The sequence below is a fragment of the Engraulis encrasicolus genome, chromosome 12 (genome assembly GCF_034702125.1).
Source record: "Engraulis encrasicolus isolate BLACKSEA-1 chromosome 12, IST_EnEncr_1.0, whole genome shotgun sequence".
NCBI classification, from domain to species: Eukaryota; Metazoa; Chordata; class Actinopteri; order Clupeiformes; family Engraulidae; genus Engraulis; species Engraulis encrasicolus.
In genome coordinates, this window is record NC_085868.1 from 56,809,022 (window position 1) to 56,824,834 (window position 15,813).

The window sequence follows — 15,813 nt, forward strand, 5'->3', positions numbered from 1 at the left end:
GCAATATGCACATATGACATTTGCAAATTTCTAGGGTCTTTTTGGCCGCCATCTTGGAAAATGGCCAGCATGTAGCAAATAAAGTAGACTTGATTGTAGGCCTATTGGTCTTAATCGCATACAAGCCGAGTTTCATCATAAATTGCTTGGACAATTCTGTGCAATAGATCATTTTCTAGGGTCTTTTAGTTTTTTGGCAGCCATCTTAGAAAATGGCCGCCATTTCAAGTGAGTAATTGGGTAAATTTGATTGCACTGGTCTTAAGCAAATTTTATGCTTGTATCATAATTTGCTAGGTCAATTCTATGCAATAAATCAATGTCTGGGGTCCTTTTGGCGGCCATCTTGGAAAATGGCCACCATTTCAAGTGGCCAATCTGGTAGATTTGATCGTATTGGTCTTAAGCACATACATGCTGAATTTCATGCTTGTATCATAATTTTCTAGGTCAATTCTATGCAATAAATCAATTTCTGGTGTCTTTTTGGCAGCCATCTTGGAAAATGGCCGCCATTTCAAGTGGCCAATCAGGTACATTTGATCATATTGGTCTTAAGCACATACATGTTGAATTTCATGCTTGTATCATCATTTTCTAGGTCAATTCTATGCAATAAATCAATTTCTGGGGTCTTTTTTGGCAGCCATCTTGGAAAATGGCCGCCATTTCAAGTGGCCAATCAGGTAGATTTGATCGTATATGTCTTAAGCACATACATGTTGATTTTCATGCTTTAATCATACATTTCTAGGTCAATTCTATGCAATAAATCCATTTCTGGAGCCCTTTTTGGCGGCCATCTTGGAAAATGGCCGCCATTTCAAGTGGCCAATCAGGTAGATTTGATTGTATTGGTCTTAAGCACATACCTGCCAAGTTTCATGCTTGTATCATAATTTGCACGATTCAAGCCAAATTGGCCTTGTAGCCGCTCTACTAAAGGTGCAAGACACTGGCAGCCAATCACGTGAGCTAATTTTTTGACCGACACCGGTTTCTAACAATCAGAGGTTGAGTTGTGCGCAGTTAGTTTTGCGCAGTCAGGTTATAAACTAATTTTAGAACCCATGTATAGTCCCAAAAAATGCAGCTCTTGACATTAACACATGCCTTGTATTTTTTTTTAGTTTTGGAGATAATGACCGAGCGTTTCACTCGGAGGAAAACATCAGTAGGCCAGCTTCAGCACCACAAATGTGGACAGCGTCCGTTAAGAGCAACTCTAAGTATGATCGAAGAGGCTATGCACGCCCGCTCACTTACGATGACCTTTGGGAAACAGTCGTAGAAAATCCAAGAATATTCGCAGAATCACTCGTTGACGACACACTTAAGGCTAAGAACCATCGCTAACGGGAAACGAGGCCCTGAGCAGGGGGAGAAACACCCTTGGACTCATAGGCCAGCATGATGGCCTGAACCAGCCTCTGCTTGGACAAAGCAAGCCCGTTAGAAGGGTTAACGTTCTGAATTTCAGGCATGAACACTGGGTTCATTTTCAGAACACGAGTGTTGCCATCTGCAAACTGCATGCTTCGTTGTCGCCACCTCTTGGAGAGGCTTGAAGGGGGACGTACACATAGCCTCCAGCACCAAGGGGCATGCGTCTGGCGCCTTTCATGAATCCAGTGGCTGACTACCCTGTTACCCTACTACTACTGTTTTGTTTTTTGTATACATGTATTTGTTTTCACATTTGTGGATGTGTTTTATACAATTTTAAAAAATATTTTCAATGTGTAAGTGTGTTTGTTGTATAGTGTAGAAGTCCATTGCACCATTCGGCCACAGTATGATAATAATAAAATCCTTCCAAATGCTTCGTTTTGTGAGTACAGACCATATTTCTACTATTGTAGAAGTTTGGTGTCATGACATGTGATTTTTGTGGGTTAAGTTGGGAGATGTCCGGGATCCATTTGCTCTTGTGCCAAGCTGAATAAACATTGAATAACTCGGTAACTCTGCTGATGTTCTCCCAAGCCAGAAAACACTTCGGGTGGACTACTGGATGGCATAAGGGTGAATCTACTCCGAGCCTTTGTATTGTTTTAAGGCTTTTGAATAATTTAAATACTCAAATACTCATACTTTTAATTTTTCTGACCTGTGATGTCACGCAGCCCCCCATCCACGTCCAAATTTCTCCAAAGTAGTCTCAAATGAAGGCAATTTTTTTGTGCTCATTTGTGCTGTGAAAATGAACGCCTCAATCACTTGTTTTGTAAAATTACAGGCATTTTATTTTATTATTATGCTATTATTATGCTATTATTTTATTAATAGCACAAACAAAAATGTTTACAGCATTATCCGGCACAAACATAGTACATACAATCTGCAGTGTAATTTCAGCCTTTGGGGTCGGAGGGGGAGGCATGTGAATGTTTACTGTATGATAGTAGATGTGCATTTAAAGGAACAGTCCACCCTTTTTTGATTGCCACATATTAGCAGTATTTTCCAGCATTATTCATGAATGTGCATATAATTTTCTTCTATATGTTTCCATTGCCTAGTTTAACAGTATAGCCATATTAAGGGTAGCAATGTAAGTCTATGGGGGCAAAAAAAACATAATCAAATGTACTAATAAAGTACTTTAAAATGAATGTAACATACACCAGAGTGCAAATCAGCTGTTTAAATCCTGTCCTGTGATCAACTGTGGCTTGATACTAATGCCTCCATTCACGTCCAGTGAGTATGCTAAGCTATGCTAAGAATTCTGATCCAATAAATCTAAGCACTGAAAAATCTGAGAAGAAAATTATATGCACATTCATGAATAATGATTGGATAACCAAAGAAGGGTGGACTAATCCTTTGAATACTGTGTTGCAGTCTTGACAAGCAACACTGCCTCTTGTAAATCCGTATCCTACACTGTATATAGCATCATCCTAAATGTACATAGTTGGAAGCTTGGAAGCTTAATAACTGTTCGCATACCTACCCATTAGACTCCTATGTGAACAGCTAACATGACAGACAATTCAGGTGACCTCATTTGAATTCCAGGCAACCCCAAATGCTTTAAAAACACTTTTCTAGTTTAACCACTTCAAGACATGAGAAATTGACGCTTTTCTATTGGGCATTTTATATCGTCTTTAACCCTCTGAGGTCTAATTGCCCTTGAGAGGGCAATTTGACATGTCTCCAAAAACAAATCTGTAACTCTGTGAGTTTTTGTCATTGAAACATATAAGTTACACCATTAGAAACCTCAGACCTTCCAGATTTCAAATATATATATTAAATAAATTATATAGCTGGCCCAATTTAAAGAAAGTGAAAAGAAATCTTCGCATATTCTGTACTCTCTGCCTGTAGCAGCCACACGTATAGCTATTCACATGTAAAGTACCGGTGCTTGAGTGGCTATTCAGAGGTGACAACACGCCCCTTTCAGCTAGAGTAAACACAGCCATGCTCCTCACTTGGCCACAGGACAAAGAGAGTGACAGGGGGGGGTGTTATCAGAGCACATGGAGATTGACAGGGGGGTGTGGGCCATTAGAGGTTTTTCACACCTATCTCATTAGTATTCAAATGAGACAGGCAGTGGCCTGACATAGTGTTTCTTTTTTGCATTTTGTATGAAAACAACAAAACATTTCTAAATGCCCTTTTTACTTTTATGCAGCCAACACATTTGTTTACAAGATTCAAACTTCAAAAGTCTTGGCTAGATATATTTATTGTGTGTTTTCTTGCACTTATTGAAGACCTCTGAAACCTGTTTTTTTGTACAGTTGTGTTTATACTCAATTTAAATAAAACATGTTTGTATGACACCCAATTTTCTTTCAGATTATTTATTGTCAGGCTTTTCAGAATGCAACCATATATTTCACTTTTGCATAGATGCTTACTGTTAGTTGAAAATACTTGAAAATGTCAGGGTGGTGCAAGCAGCCTAAAAGCCTCTGAAAGGCCTTAGACCTCAGAGGGTTAAAAGTATGTTGTCAAAATATTAGTTTATATGTTTTGGCTGTTTTGCAACGAAACGCTTCAATTTGTACACAAATGCTGTGATATATGCCTGCCATTAGCTACAATTATACCGGGGGTATACATTTTTGGTCATAACGCCCACCCCTGACACCCACACACACCCACAGCCCAAAACACACTCACTACATGAAATTATGCATACCGTAGTGTTTCCAATTTGCAGTGTTGATGTTTAAGTCCAGAACATAAAAGTTCCACTCCGGAGTCTCCAAGCAGCTCATTGCCAGGCAGGTCCAGCCATGTGAGACGTGAATAGCGTGAAGACAGGACAGAGGCCAGATGGAAACAACTCTTCTCTGTCAGGTTACAACGACCCAGCCTGGAACACACACACACACACACACACACACACACACACACACACACACACACACACACACACACACACACACACACACACACACACACACACACACACACACACACACACACACACAGGAGATACGGAGGCCTGTCAGTTTAGAACAGAGGGAAAGTTAGTATACACCTGTAGAGCCTGGAACAGACACACACACAAGCACACAACAAAGAAAGAAAGGAAGAAAGAAAAAGAAAGAATGATAGAGAGATGAGAGCATTAGAGGTAAAGATTGATATAGAGCTTTGGAAGAGGAAAGAGCAGTATGATGTGTAGAAAGATAAGGATGAGAGATATAAGAAAAAATCATGAAGATAAGTGTGGAGAGAAAGAAACAAGAGGAGGGGAAGAGCATGCATCATGAGAGATGGAGGGATGAGGATGGAACAAGAGAGAGGAAGAGAGAACAGTCATACTTGTAACTATGATTGTGGGTGTGGGTTACTGTGGGGTCAGGCTCCATGTTCTGTTTGTCTGATGTTCCACATGCACAGTACTAATGTGCAATAGTCCAGTGATTTTAGGTCCACATGCAGGCTGTCTTGTCCTTACTTCAACCAGTCTTGTTCAGGGATGCAAAATTAATATCTGTTTCAATAACAATTGATAGCCCAATACATGTTTTTTTATTTATTAAATTGTATTTCTTTTCATTTCAATTCTTTTAAATTTCTTTCAAAATAATTCTATCTTAATGGAGGCTACTTTTACAGTAACATCCCAAACAGAAAGCTTATCCAAATCAATTGATAGCCCAATACATGTTTTTTTAATTTATTAAATTGTATATCTTTTCATTTCAACTGCTCTATACTCCGAGCTGATTGTTAGTTGCTGAAGTCACCGAATTCCCTTCGAAGTTTGCAAACTAACCAAACTAACCGAGGCTTTCAAAAGGTTCATTGCAAGTCCTTCAGATTGTTTACCACGATTCGGGAGGCATTTCATGCAGCGCTACAATTAGAGAGGGAGTGATGGCACAAGCCATCATGTGACCTTTACTCTTTTCTCCTACTTGCGCTTTGCTTCATCTTTTCATCTCTCTCCCTCTCGCTCTCTCTCTCTTTCTCTCTCCCCTCTCTCACTCGCTCGCTGACTGTTCTTCAAGAATAAAAATCGTGTTAAGCACACGGCAGTTCTCCAGTGCTCGCGCCATGTCTTGGCTCTCAATTAACTTCCAAATAATGCCAATTGACCCGAACATACAAAGCGGATTCAAAAAAGTTTGTGTAATTTTTAAAACATTCAATATGTTAATAAGGTAGAAACATCATATACAGATAACATATCAGTTGTTAAAGTCAAACAGAATTATTGTTTTGAGGTAATTATGTGGTCATTTAAAATTTCACCCTTGCAACAAATCCCAAAAAAGTTGGGACAGGGCCAATAAAATGTTTTTTTTATATTCGATAAGACTAAACACAACACACGGGATGAGACTGAACAGTTAAATACTTTGACTGATGGCATAATTTTATTCAAAAATTACATATTTTGATGTGCGAGACATGATTTCAGCAGCTCAACTGATAGGTGTGTTCTTCAACTTGTTTACCTTTTTGTTATGCTTAATATGTGGCATATCCTGACTGCAAGAAAACAATTTTGTGACCTGTTTACTCTTATGATGGAACCACACTGTTGGAACATAGAAGAGATTGAAATTTGCCACCGTTATGGGGCAATATCTAAAGGCAGTGCTCCAAAATATAATGCCTTGGTAGCTATGTATGCTGTTTAAAGTTTGTATATATCATTCAACATTCATGTTAATGCTCTACATGAGCAAGAAGACCATAACCAAGGCACCTCTGCACACCCTTACCATCATATATGCTCTCTTTCAGACTGACCACTAAATCAAGCTGAAGTATTCATTTTCTATATAACCTGGAGGGTGCATGACTCCAAGAGTTTAAAAAAGGATGAAATATTTTCCATTCTGTAATCAGAGGACAGTTTCACATGTCTCCTAGGTCCATCTAGAATGAGCTTTTCCGCATACAACACTGTTTAATGTCTGCATCATGTGCATTAATCAAGTGTTGTGTTTATGGTCATTTTTTCGAGAGCTGTCATTGTTGGAGTGTCATAGTTTGCTTATTGACGACGAGTATGCCATGATCTCATAACTCATGTAGTGATTACGCAGAGCTCTATATTACGGAAATAGGTCTTATATGCCTGCAATTTGGATAATTCAATCTTTCTGTGTAATAGATAAGTAATTAGCCCCTCAAAATCTTCGCTTCTGAGTGCCACAGCCTCTCTGTGATGGTATTTTATTTGTGCATTCATGTTGGCCGTCAAAATAGTTCCTTTTAAAATATTCTTCCTTGTGTTATTTTTAGAATTATCCAACTATTACAACATGTTTTGGCCCTGTCCCAACTTTTTTGAGATTTGTTGCATGGGTCAAATTTTAAATGATAACATAATTACCTCAAAACAATAATTCTGCTTGACTTTAACAACTGATATGTTGTCTGTACATAATGCTCTACCTTATTAACATATTGGATGTTTTGAAAATGCCAGCATTTTTATTTTATTCACAACATACAAAGTGTCCCAACTTTTTCAGAATCCGCTTGTAAATATTATTAAAAAAAGTAAAGATGAATTGAATTATAACAACAAGGTCATGTTCCTACGTTTCTGAATCCCCCTTTTTGCTGACTTCTGTTGTCGTAGTGGTAATGGTGGGATGAATATAATTAGGCTTCTAGATATTTACAGAAAGTGCACCTTTCTTCTCGTGTTTTGCCGCGCCTCCCCAGGGACTCTTTGGCACCCCCCCCCCCTCCCCCCAGGGGGGCGCGCCTCGCCTATTGAAAACCTCTGTTGTACACTAAACAGAGGCTTGAAAACTCTCTTAACGTTTCAAAAATTAATATATAGCTTCTCTAAAATATTGCAGTGGTGGTAGTGAAGTGGTTTTTGTCAAGAATTTTTAAAGCTTGTTTATATTGTGATATTATTGGACTTCTGGTAGATTCATTGACCTGTCCCCAACAGGTGATGCAATATGAGATCTGTGAAAAGATGAGACCATGCATAAATGTTTTGGCTACATCCATGGGAAGTGATGATCTGATATGTCTAAAATTTGCCAAGTTATATTTAATTGTTTTAGTCATTTTTTAAATATGCTTTTTAAAGATGAGATTATAGTCAAGTGTAACGCCGAGATATTTAAATTCAGTGACTATATCAATAGATTCAAGTCTAATTTTAATGTTTGCTGCTGGAGTCTGCCCCTTGTTTTTATAGAAGAACATGCCTCTTGACTTACTGATGTTCAGAGTAAGACAGGACTGCTCAAGCCACTGGGTCACTCCTTCCATAGCGTGTGTTGATTTCTCCGCTGCCATCACAACATTTTTGCCATGCACATGGCAGGACCGTGTCATCTGCATATAGCTGTGCATCAACTTCATTACCGTGTTGTGGCAGGTCCTTGATGTACAAGCTAAAAAGAAGAGGTCCTAGCACAGATCCTTGTGGCAAACCCATTGTGTTTGTTGCATAAGTGGAGTATGCATCTTTGACTCTGACACATTGTACCCTATTTGAGAGATAAGAGGACAGCCATGTCAATGTTTGTGTTGACAGATTAAAATGAGAAAACTTGGAGAAGAGGACATTGTGATTGACCATGTCAAAGGCTTTGCGTAAATCTAAGGATACAGTCCCAAAAACAACACCTTTTTCGAGCTGTACTTTGATTTTTTCAGTAAAATATACTACAGCTGTTTCAGTAGAGCAGTTTTTCCTGAAACCAAACTGCATATTGTTTAGACCATTGTTGCAGGTGTTTAGGTGTGTTGTTAACTGATTTATGACTACCTTCTCTGCAACTTTTGACAGTACTGGTAATATACCTATTGGTCTATAGTTGTTAGGTTCAAGAGGATCTCCAGACTAGAAAATGGGAGTGATAACTGCCCACTTCCAATTACAGGAAAACAACTTTGTGTTATTGAGAGATTGATTAAGTGTGTGATTGGGAGTTTTTCTTTATGACCGTACTGTCCATATGAAAAGTGTCTCTACTTAACTTGTTAATGAACCAACAATCTTTTGAATTTGTGTTTCATCAATGATATTCAAGCTGAAGCCCTAGTGACTTTCAGAATGTAGGCTATGTAGGCTAACAGGCATAGTGTCATTTTTCTTGAAATTATTACCTAACTCATAGACAGACTCAATAAAATATGTATTAAAGATAGCTGCAATTGAGCCATTATCTTTTATTAAGTCACCTTGAGATTTAACTTGTATGTCTTCAACTTTATGTCCTCCTCACCCAGTGAAGTTATTGATATTTTTCCATATATCTTTACTGTTTCCTTTAGCCTTGTTTAGTACTTGAATATAAAAACGTGAATTTGCTAATCGTATTTCTTTAAACACCTTATTTCTCAAGCCTGTGTAAATTAAAATATCGGAATCTCTTTTAGATTTAGTGGCTTATTTCAGTGCTAAATCTCTTGGGTTCATCAATTGCCACAAGGTGTCACTAAACCAGGGTAGAGTTACTCTCTTCTTCCGCTTTCTCTTGGATTGTAATACAGTGCCCTCCATAATTATTGGCACCCCTGGTTGAGATGTGTTAAAAGCCTTAAAATAAATTCAGTGTTTATTGCAGAAGAATACTGTCACACTGAAAATTGTAGAAAAATGTAGCCTTCAACTCAAATGAATTGTAAGAAAATAAAAAAATCCCTGACTAAAAAATAATTATTTTTCATTAAATCACCTGTTCCACAATTATTGGCACCCTTAACAATTCCCAGGAAATAAATATAATTGAAGCATTTCTGTCATTTCTACAGTAGTTTACAAAGTTTACCAGAGTATGTAGGAACATTTAATTAGTAATTCATCACTTCCTGTTTCCCTGGGGTATAAATATGACGTGACACCGAGGCCATTTCTCTTATCCACTCTTAAACATGGGAAAGACAAAGGAACACAGCATACAAGTGAGGCAGATGTGCGTCGACCTTCACAGGTCAGGCAGAGGCTACAAGAAGATTGCCACTCAACTGCAGCTGCCCATATCCACTGTGAGAGGAATAATTAAGAAGTTCAAAACAACTGGAACAGTGGTAAACAAGCCTGGACGAGGACCCGAGTTTATTTTGCCACCACGCACAGTGATGAGGATGGTAAGAGAAATCAAAAGATCTCCAAAGCTCACTGTTACAGAATTACAACAAATGGTAGCATCCTGGGGTCACAAAGTCTCCAAATCAACCATCAGGCGCTGTCTACACGCCAACAAGCTGTTTGGGAGGCATGCACGGAGAAAACCTTTCCTCACTCACAATCATAAACGCAAGCGTCTGGAGTTCGCCAAGCGGTATTGGGGCTTCAACTGGGACCGTGTGCTTTGGTCAGATGAGACCAAGATTGAGCTTTTTGGCAACAAACACTCTAAGTGGGTCTGGCGTACCACGAAAGATGCGCATGCTGAAAAGCACCTCATACCCACTGTGAAGTATGGGGGTGGGTCAGTGATGCTGTGGGGCTGTTTCGCTTCCAAAGGCCCTGGGAACCTTGTTAGGGTGCATGGCATCATGAATGCTTTGAAATACCAGGACATTTTAAATCAAAATCTGTTGCCCTCTGCCCGAAAGCTGAAGCTGGGTCGTCACTGGGTCTTTCAGCAAGACAATGACCCTAAACATATGGCCAAATCTACACAGAAATGGTTCACCAGACACAAAATCAAGCTCCTCCCATGGCCATCTCAGTCCCCTGACCTCAACCCCATTGAGAACCTGTGGGGTGAGCTGAAGAGGAGAGTACAGAGGAGAGGACCCAGGTCTCTGGATGATTTAGAGAGATTCTGCAAAGAGGAATGGCTGAAGATCCCTCTTTCTGTCTTTTCCCATCTTGTGAAACATTATAGGAGAAGATTAGGTGCTGTTTTGTTGGCAAAAGGGGGTTGTACAAAATATTAACACCAGGGGTGCTAATAATTGTGACACACATTATTTGATGTCAAATAATTATTTCTTTATGTGGGATTTTTTCCCCACTGAATAAATGCACTTGTATTGAAGGTTGGATTTTTCTCTTTTTTTCCATTAAGGTCCCATATTATTTAGAAAAAAAAAATAATAATTGGAAGCTAAAAAAACACATCTCAACCAGGGGTGCCAATAATTATGGAGGGCACTGTATATACTTTTCTCTAACAGATTTTAATTGGACTGCAAACAAATCACAGCCATGGTTTAAGTCCTCTGTAGACAAGACATCCTACCAGTTCAAACCATTTATCTCACTGTAATAAGCAAATTGGGTAAAAATTAATTTTAGGGCTACATCTATTAGCACTAATATATACAATATTAAAGCCTGTGTAAGTAACTTGTAAGGCAAAATCAGGCAGTTGTTAGACATGTATTAGCAAATGTCTTGTTCATACACAATGAGGGATTTATTACCAATATAAACTTTGTAAGGACCTAGTAGACCTAGATTTCAATTTCTGATATTCAGGTACGGAGAAAACACTGAGAGGGGTTGATTGGTGTAACCATGTCTCAGACAAGCATAAAAAGTCCAATTTAGAACTTAGGGACAACACTTCTAGCATTTAAATGTCCACCAAAAAGCCCCTTAGGTTTCAGTTTTGGGTCCCATATGACCTTTGCGTGATTGACAGTCTGAAATAAGTAAGACGCCCGCTGAGAGAAAGACACATGCAGACTGAGAGAGGGATGATGGAGAGATTAAACAGAACAACCACAGAGAGGAGAGGAAGACACACACACACACGCACACGCACACGTACACACACACACACACACACACACACACACACACACACACACACACACACACACAGCATACTGTACATACAGAACCTCTGTCAGAGCAAAGACACAGACACAGGCTGTCCAGAACAGGCTGTCCAGAGTGGTGAAAAATGCTGGAAAAATCATAGGGCGACCCCAAAAGCAACTGGACAAGCTGTATTGGACGGCAGTTGATAGGAAAACCACAAACATTTTGGATGACAACATCCACCCCCTTAACCATGAATTTGAGCTGCTCCCCTCAGGAAGGCGCTACAGAGCACACATTACAAGGAAAAACATCTACAAGCATTCATTCATACCCAACGCAATCTCCATGGTTAATAAGCAATGGAAAAGCTAGGCAGGTATAACAATAACAAGGGACTGGATCTGGTACCTGACCTGTACTGTATGTGGTGTGTGTGCTGGGAGGGGTGGCTGGAGGGAGGGGATATGTGCAATGTTTTTATGTGTATTTATTTTTTTTATTTTTTTTGAGTATGAGTGTTTTAATGGAGTGAATGTACATGTATGTTTTTATGGTGAGACGAAAGATACATTTCATGCTTGCATGACAAATAAAGTATATTCAAAACACACAAAATGATGCTTACCGTAGTGTTTTCAATCTGCAGTGCTGATGTCGCAGTCCAGAACATAAAAGTTCCACTCCAGAGTCACCAAAATCATTTTCATACAGGTCCAGGTATGTGAGGCGTGAGGAGGGTGAGGACAGGGCAGAGGCCAGATGGGAACAACTCTTCTCTGTTAGCTTAATCTGTATCAGTCTGGAAAACACACACACACGCACACACGCACGCACGCACGCACACGAAATAGATAACATGCAGACAGATGGAGGGATGAACAGAGGGATGATGGATTGATGGAACAGAATCACAAAGGAGCCAAAGACAAACACAGACACACTATACATACAGAGCCTCTGTCACAGCACAGTTAAAAGGATTACACATACAGAAACACACACACACAGTGTGATGTCACGAGAGGCCGTGTCATTTGAGGACTGCACGTCTCTACACTTCAGCATATTTGACTGTCATGGCCAGCGTGCTCTTCTTTGCTGCGACGTGCTGGGGTAGCATCAGGAAGAGAGATGCTGGGCGCCTTGACAGACTGGTGAGGAAGGCGGGATCAGTGGGGGGCATGGAGCTGGAGACACTTACCTCAATAACTGAGAGCAGAAGACTGAGCAGACTAGACTCTATAATGGAGAATCAGCATCACCCCCTTAACGCCACCTTCACTAACCAGCTGAGTCTGTTCAGCCACAGACTCTGTGCTTTCACCTGCAGGACTGACTAAGGAAGTCCTTTGTCCCATGGGCAATTCAGCTGTTTAACAACACACAGAAGGACAGACAGAAGGACACTAAGAAGGACATCATAATAGGGGACTGGACTGCCTGAGATGCCAGAGCTGGCCCAGACCGGGAAACCTCTTGGTGTGTGTGTGTGTGTGTGTGTGTGTGTGTGTGTGTGTGTGTGTGTGTGTGTGTGTGTGTGTGTGTGTGCGTGTGTGTGTACTGTCCAATCACTGCACTAAGGAACTTTTGACTCTTGACCACTGGACATACTTGTCTTGTGTGTCCTTGTGCGTCCTTATGCCATCACCAAAGCGAAATCTCCATTTCATGGACAATGAAGAAGTCTAAGTCTAAGTTTCCTGCTTACCACAAGCAAAGACTGTGATCTGTCAGAGCTGGCCCAGTAACTGGGGAACCTCTTTGTGTTTGTGTGTGTGTGTGTGTGTGTGTGTGTGTGTGTGTGTGTGTGTGTGTGTGTGTGTGTGTGTGTGTGTGTGTGTGTGTGTGTGTGTGTGTGTGTGTGTGTGTGTGTGTGTTTTTTGCCTAATACACTTACCTGTACTTTACTATGACATTGTGAGAATTTCCCACCCCTATCATACTCTATACACTGCTTACTTCTACATACTATACTATACCATAGATGTATCCATCAACACTTGTTCCAGGTCATGTTAAGATTGTCTACCGTAGCCCCTTAATGCGCGCTGTACCTCCAGTGGCACGCTGTAATAGTCATGGAAATGTACCTACCATAGCACTACAATACTATGACACAACACAGGCCCTTTAGTAATGCACCACGACTTGGTCATTACCATACTGGTAACAACTAATGTATAAAGCCGCGTCTTAACTGACAGAGTATGTTTTCTGCATTGGTTTATCCCAACTCACAGAATGTCTTTTTGCACAATTACCTTTTTTACAGTTTTTATCTTTACTATTTTATTTTATTTTCCCCTCCCTGACAATTCCTGCGTTATTTGTGTCTTGAAATGTCCATGTGGGCATTTGTGTATTTGTGTATTTATGTAAGCTACTAGATACCTGAATTTCCCCCTGGGGATCAATAAAGTTACTCTACTCTACTCTACTACTCTACTTCTGATGCCAAAACATCTGGTACAGCTGCACAGGCAGGTGTCATACTTCAATTACTGAATCACTTTCAACTCTTCACTGAATCAGAATTGACCATAGGTGTGTGTTTGGGGTCATTGTCGTACAACATAATGAAAAAACAATGAAGGTCATTAAGTAATGGTTACATATTCCCATTACAGAGTCCCAATAGCCTTCATTTTTCTCACATGCTTTTGCCCGTCTTTTTGTGACTGGACTGTGAGAGAGGCTTCTTTGTGCACGACACCCTCATATGCAATTCCTTATATATTGTGTCATGGGAAGTAATCACCCCGGTACTAGATTTCTACTTCCTTAGATAACTGTGACGAACTGGCAGAACAATGTTCTTTGACTTTATTCTTTTGAAAAATCCACTTTCTTCTACCAGAGCATGTTAACGCCGCTGAGTGCGGCCCAATTCCCGCACCCACCCCCGTTTCTCCCTCTGCCGCTCAATGTTATGCCAGGACACTCCGCTCAAAACCCTCTCTGCGCTCACCTTAATTTTCCTGCCACTCCAGCAAAATCGCTCAAATTTTCAGGAGAAGGCATTTCTGACATTTTTATTTCATGTAATTTTTCCAGGGCCCTGGGAAACATGGCGTTTTATTTAAGGATGTGAAGGTGTATCGCACTGTTTCCCAGCTGAGAATGTAACGCATTGCTCCATTCATGTTGACTCGCGTTTCCTATTTCATTATTAATTTATTTTACTACACTATCTTTCTTGGCCTGAATGAGAAATAATGGAATAATTTAAAATATTGCATTAAAATACAGCCTTTCATGAACATGTGTAATTTCTCCAAAAGCTCTGTACTCCGACCAGTCAATCAGATGGGCTACAGCCTAATACTTGAAGACGTTGGATTTGTTGGATTTGTTGGATTTTTCTGCCCTGGTATAATTTGTCGTCCTGGATAAAATCTAATATTGCAAGGACCATACGGGGCGCAACACCCACGTACAATTTTTATGTTTGCGCATTTTTGGTTATGCGTTCATACACAGATTGCACCCACCTGGAGACTTACACGTTTGCATATGGCACACGAACGGCTAACGGATTGAATGAGAATATTAGTAGCACAGTGTCACTTACGTTGCCTTGATGGATGTTGTGACCACTGGCACCAGCTTCTGAAGAACATCATCTGGGCTGAGTAGTTCAGTCTGGTCTTTCTCTGGAGTCTTTATGTATTTCTGCAGGTCAAACCCACCCAGCTGCTCTTCTGACATACTCAGTCCAAATGCCTTAGTTCTCCACTCTCCTGGTAAGAGCATCTCTATAGACAGCTCTCCTTCCTCCCTGTCAATGTGCTCCACTACAGCATGCTGATTCAGCTCATTCAGACAGTAGAACAGGTTGACATTTTCGCCTGACCATCTGTCTGACCTACTCTTACCTCTGATTTTGTCTTTGATATACTGTACTATCTGCACTGAGCTCTCTAACTGGCTACTGGTCTTTGGCAGTAGGTGTTTTAGGAGTTTTTGATTGGACTCCAGTGAGAGGCCCAGAAGGAAGCGGAGGAAAAGGTCCAGGTGCCCATTCCTACTCTTTAAGGCCAAATCCACTGCAGTCTTGTGAAGGTCATGAAGTGTTGCAGCTCTAAGGAGAGCAGAGAGCAGTGAGGATTTTTGGTCATACATGTTTCTCTCTCGGTTGTTGAAGCAGAGAAGCACATATAATGCCGCCAGGAACTCCTGAATGCTCAGATGCACAAAGGTGAACACCCTCCCTTCACCCTCACCCTCCTCTCTGAAGATCTGAGTACACACTCCCGAGTACACGGATGCCTCTGTGACATCAATGCCAGCCTTCCTCAGGTCTCTTTCATAGAAGATCAGATTACCCATCTCCAACTGCTGAAATGCCAGTTTCCCCAGTTTGAAAATGATCTCTTCTTCTTTCTTCTTTTTTCTTTCTGTGTATTTGCCCTTTTTAATGCTGGTCTGAATGGTGAGAAAGCAGCTGTACATTTGAGTCATTGTCTTTGGCATTTCAGCTTTGCCTGATTCTTCTGATGTTCTCTCTGCAACAATAGCTGCAATCCAGCAGAAGATTGGAATGTGGCACATGATGTAGAGGCTCCTGGATGACTTCAGGTGTCTGATGATTCTGCTGGCCAGATTCTCATCACTGATTCTCT

At 40.5% G+C, this 15,813-nt stretch overlaps 1 protein-coding gene across 1 annotated transcript in view; it reads right to left on the reverse strand.

Moving 5' to 3' along the window:
* LOC134459954 (NACHT, LRR and PYD domains-containing protein 3-like) overlaps positions 1 to 15,807 on the reverse strand; it is a 40,137-nt gene extending 24,330 nt beyond the window's left edge. The window contains exons 1-3 of the mRNA XM_063212464.1: positions 14,763 to 15,807; positions 11,817 to 11,990; positions 4,166 to 4,342 (exon numbers count right to left, since the gene is read on the reverse strand). Coding sequence (XP_063068534.1) covers positions 4,166 to 4,342; positions 11,817 to 11,990; positions 14,763 to 15,742 — 1,331 coding nt within the window. The 5' untranslated portion in view covers positions 15,743 to 15,807. The remainder of the gene's footprint in view (positions 1 to 4,165; positions 4,343 to 11,816; positions 11,991 to 14,762) is intronic.
* Positions 15,808 to 15,813: the final 6 nt, after the last annotated feature.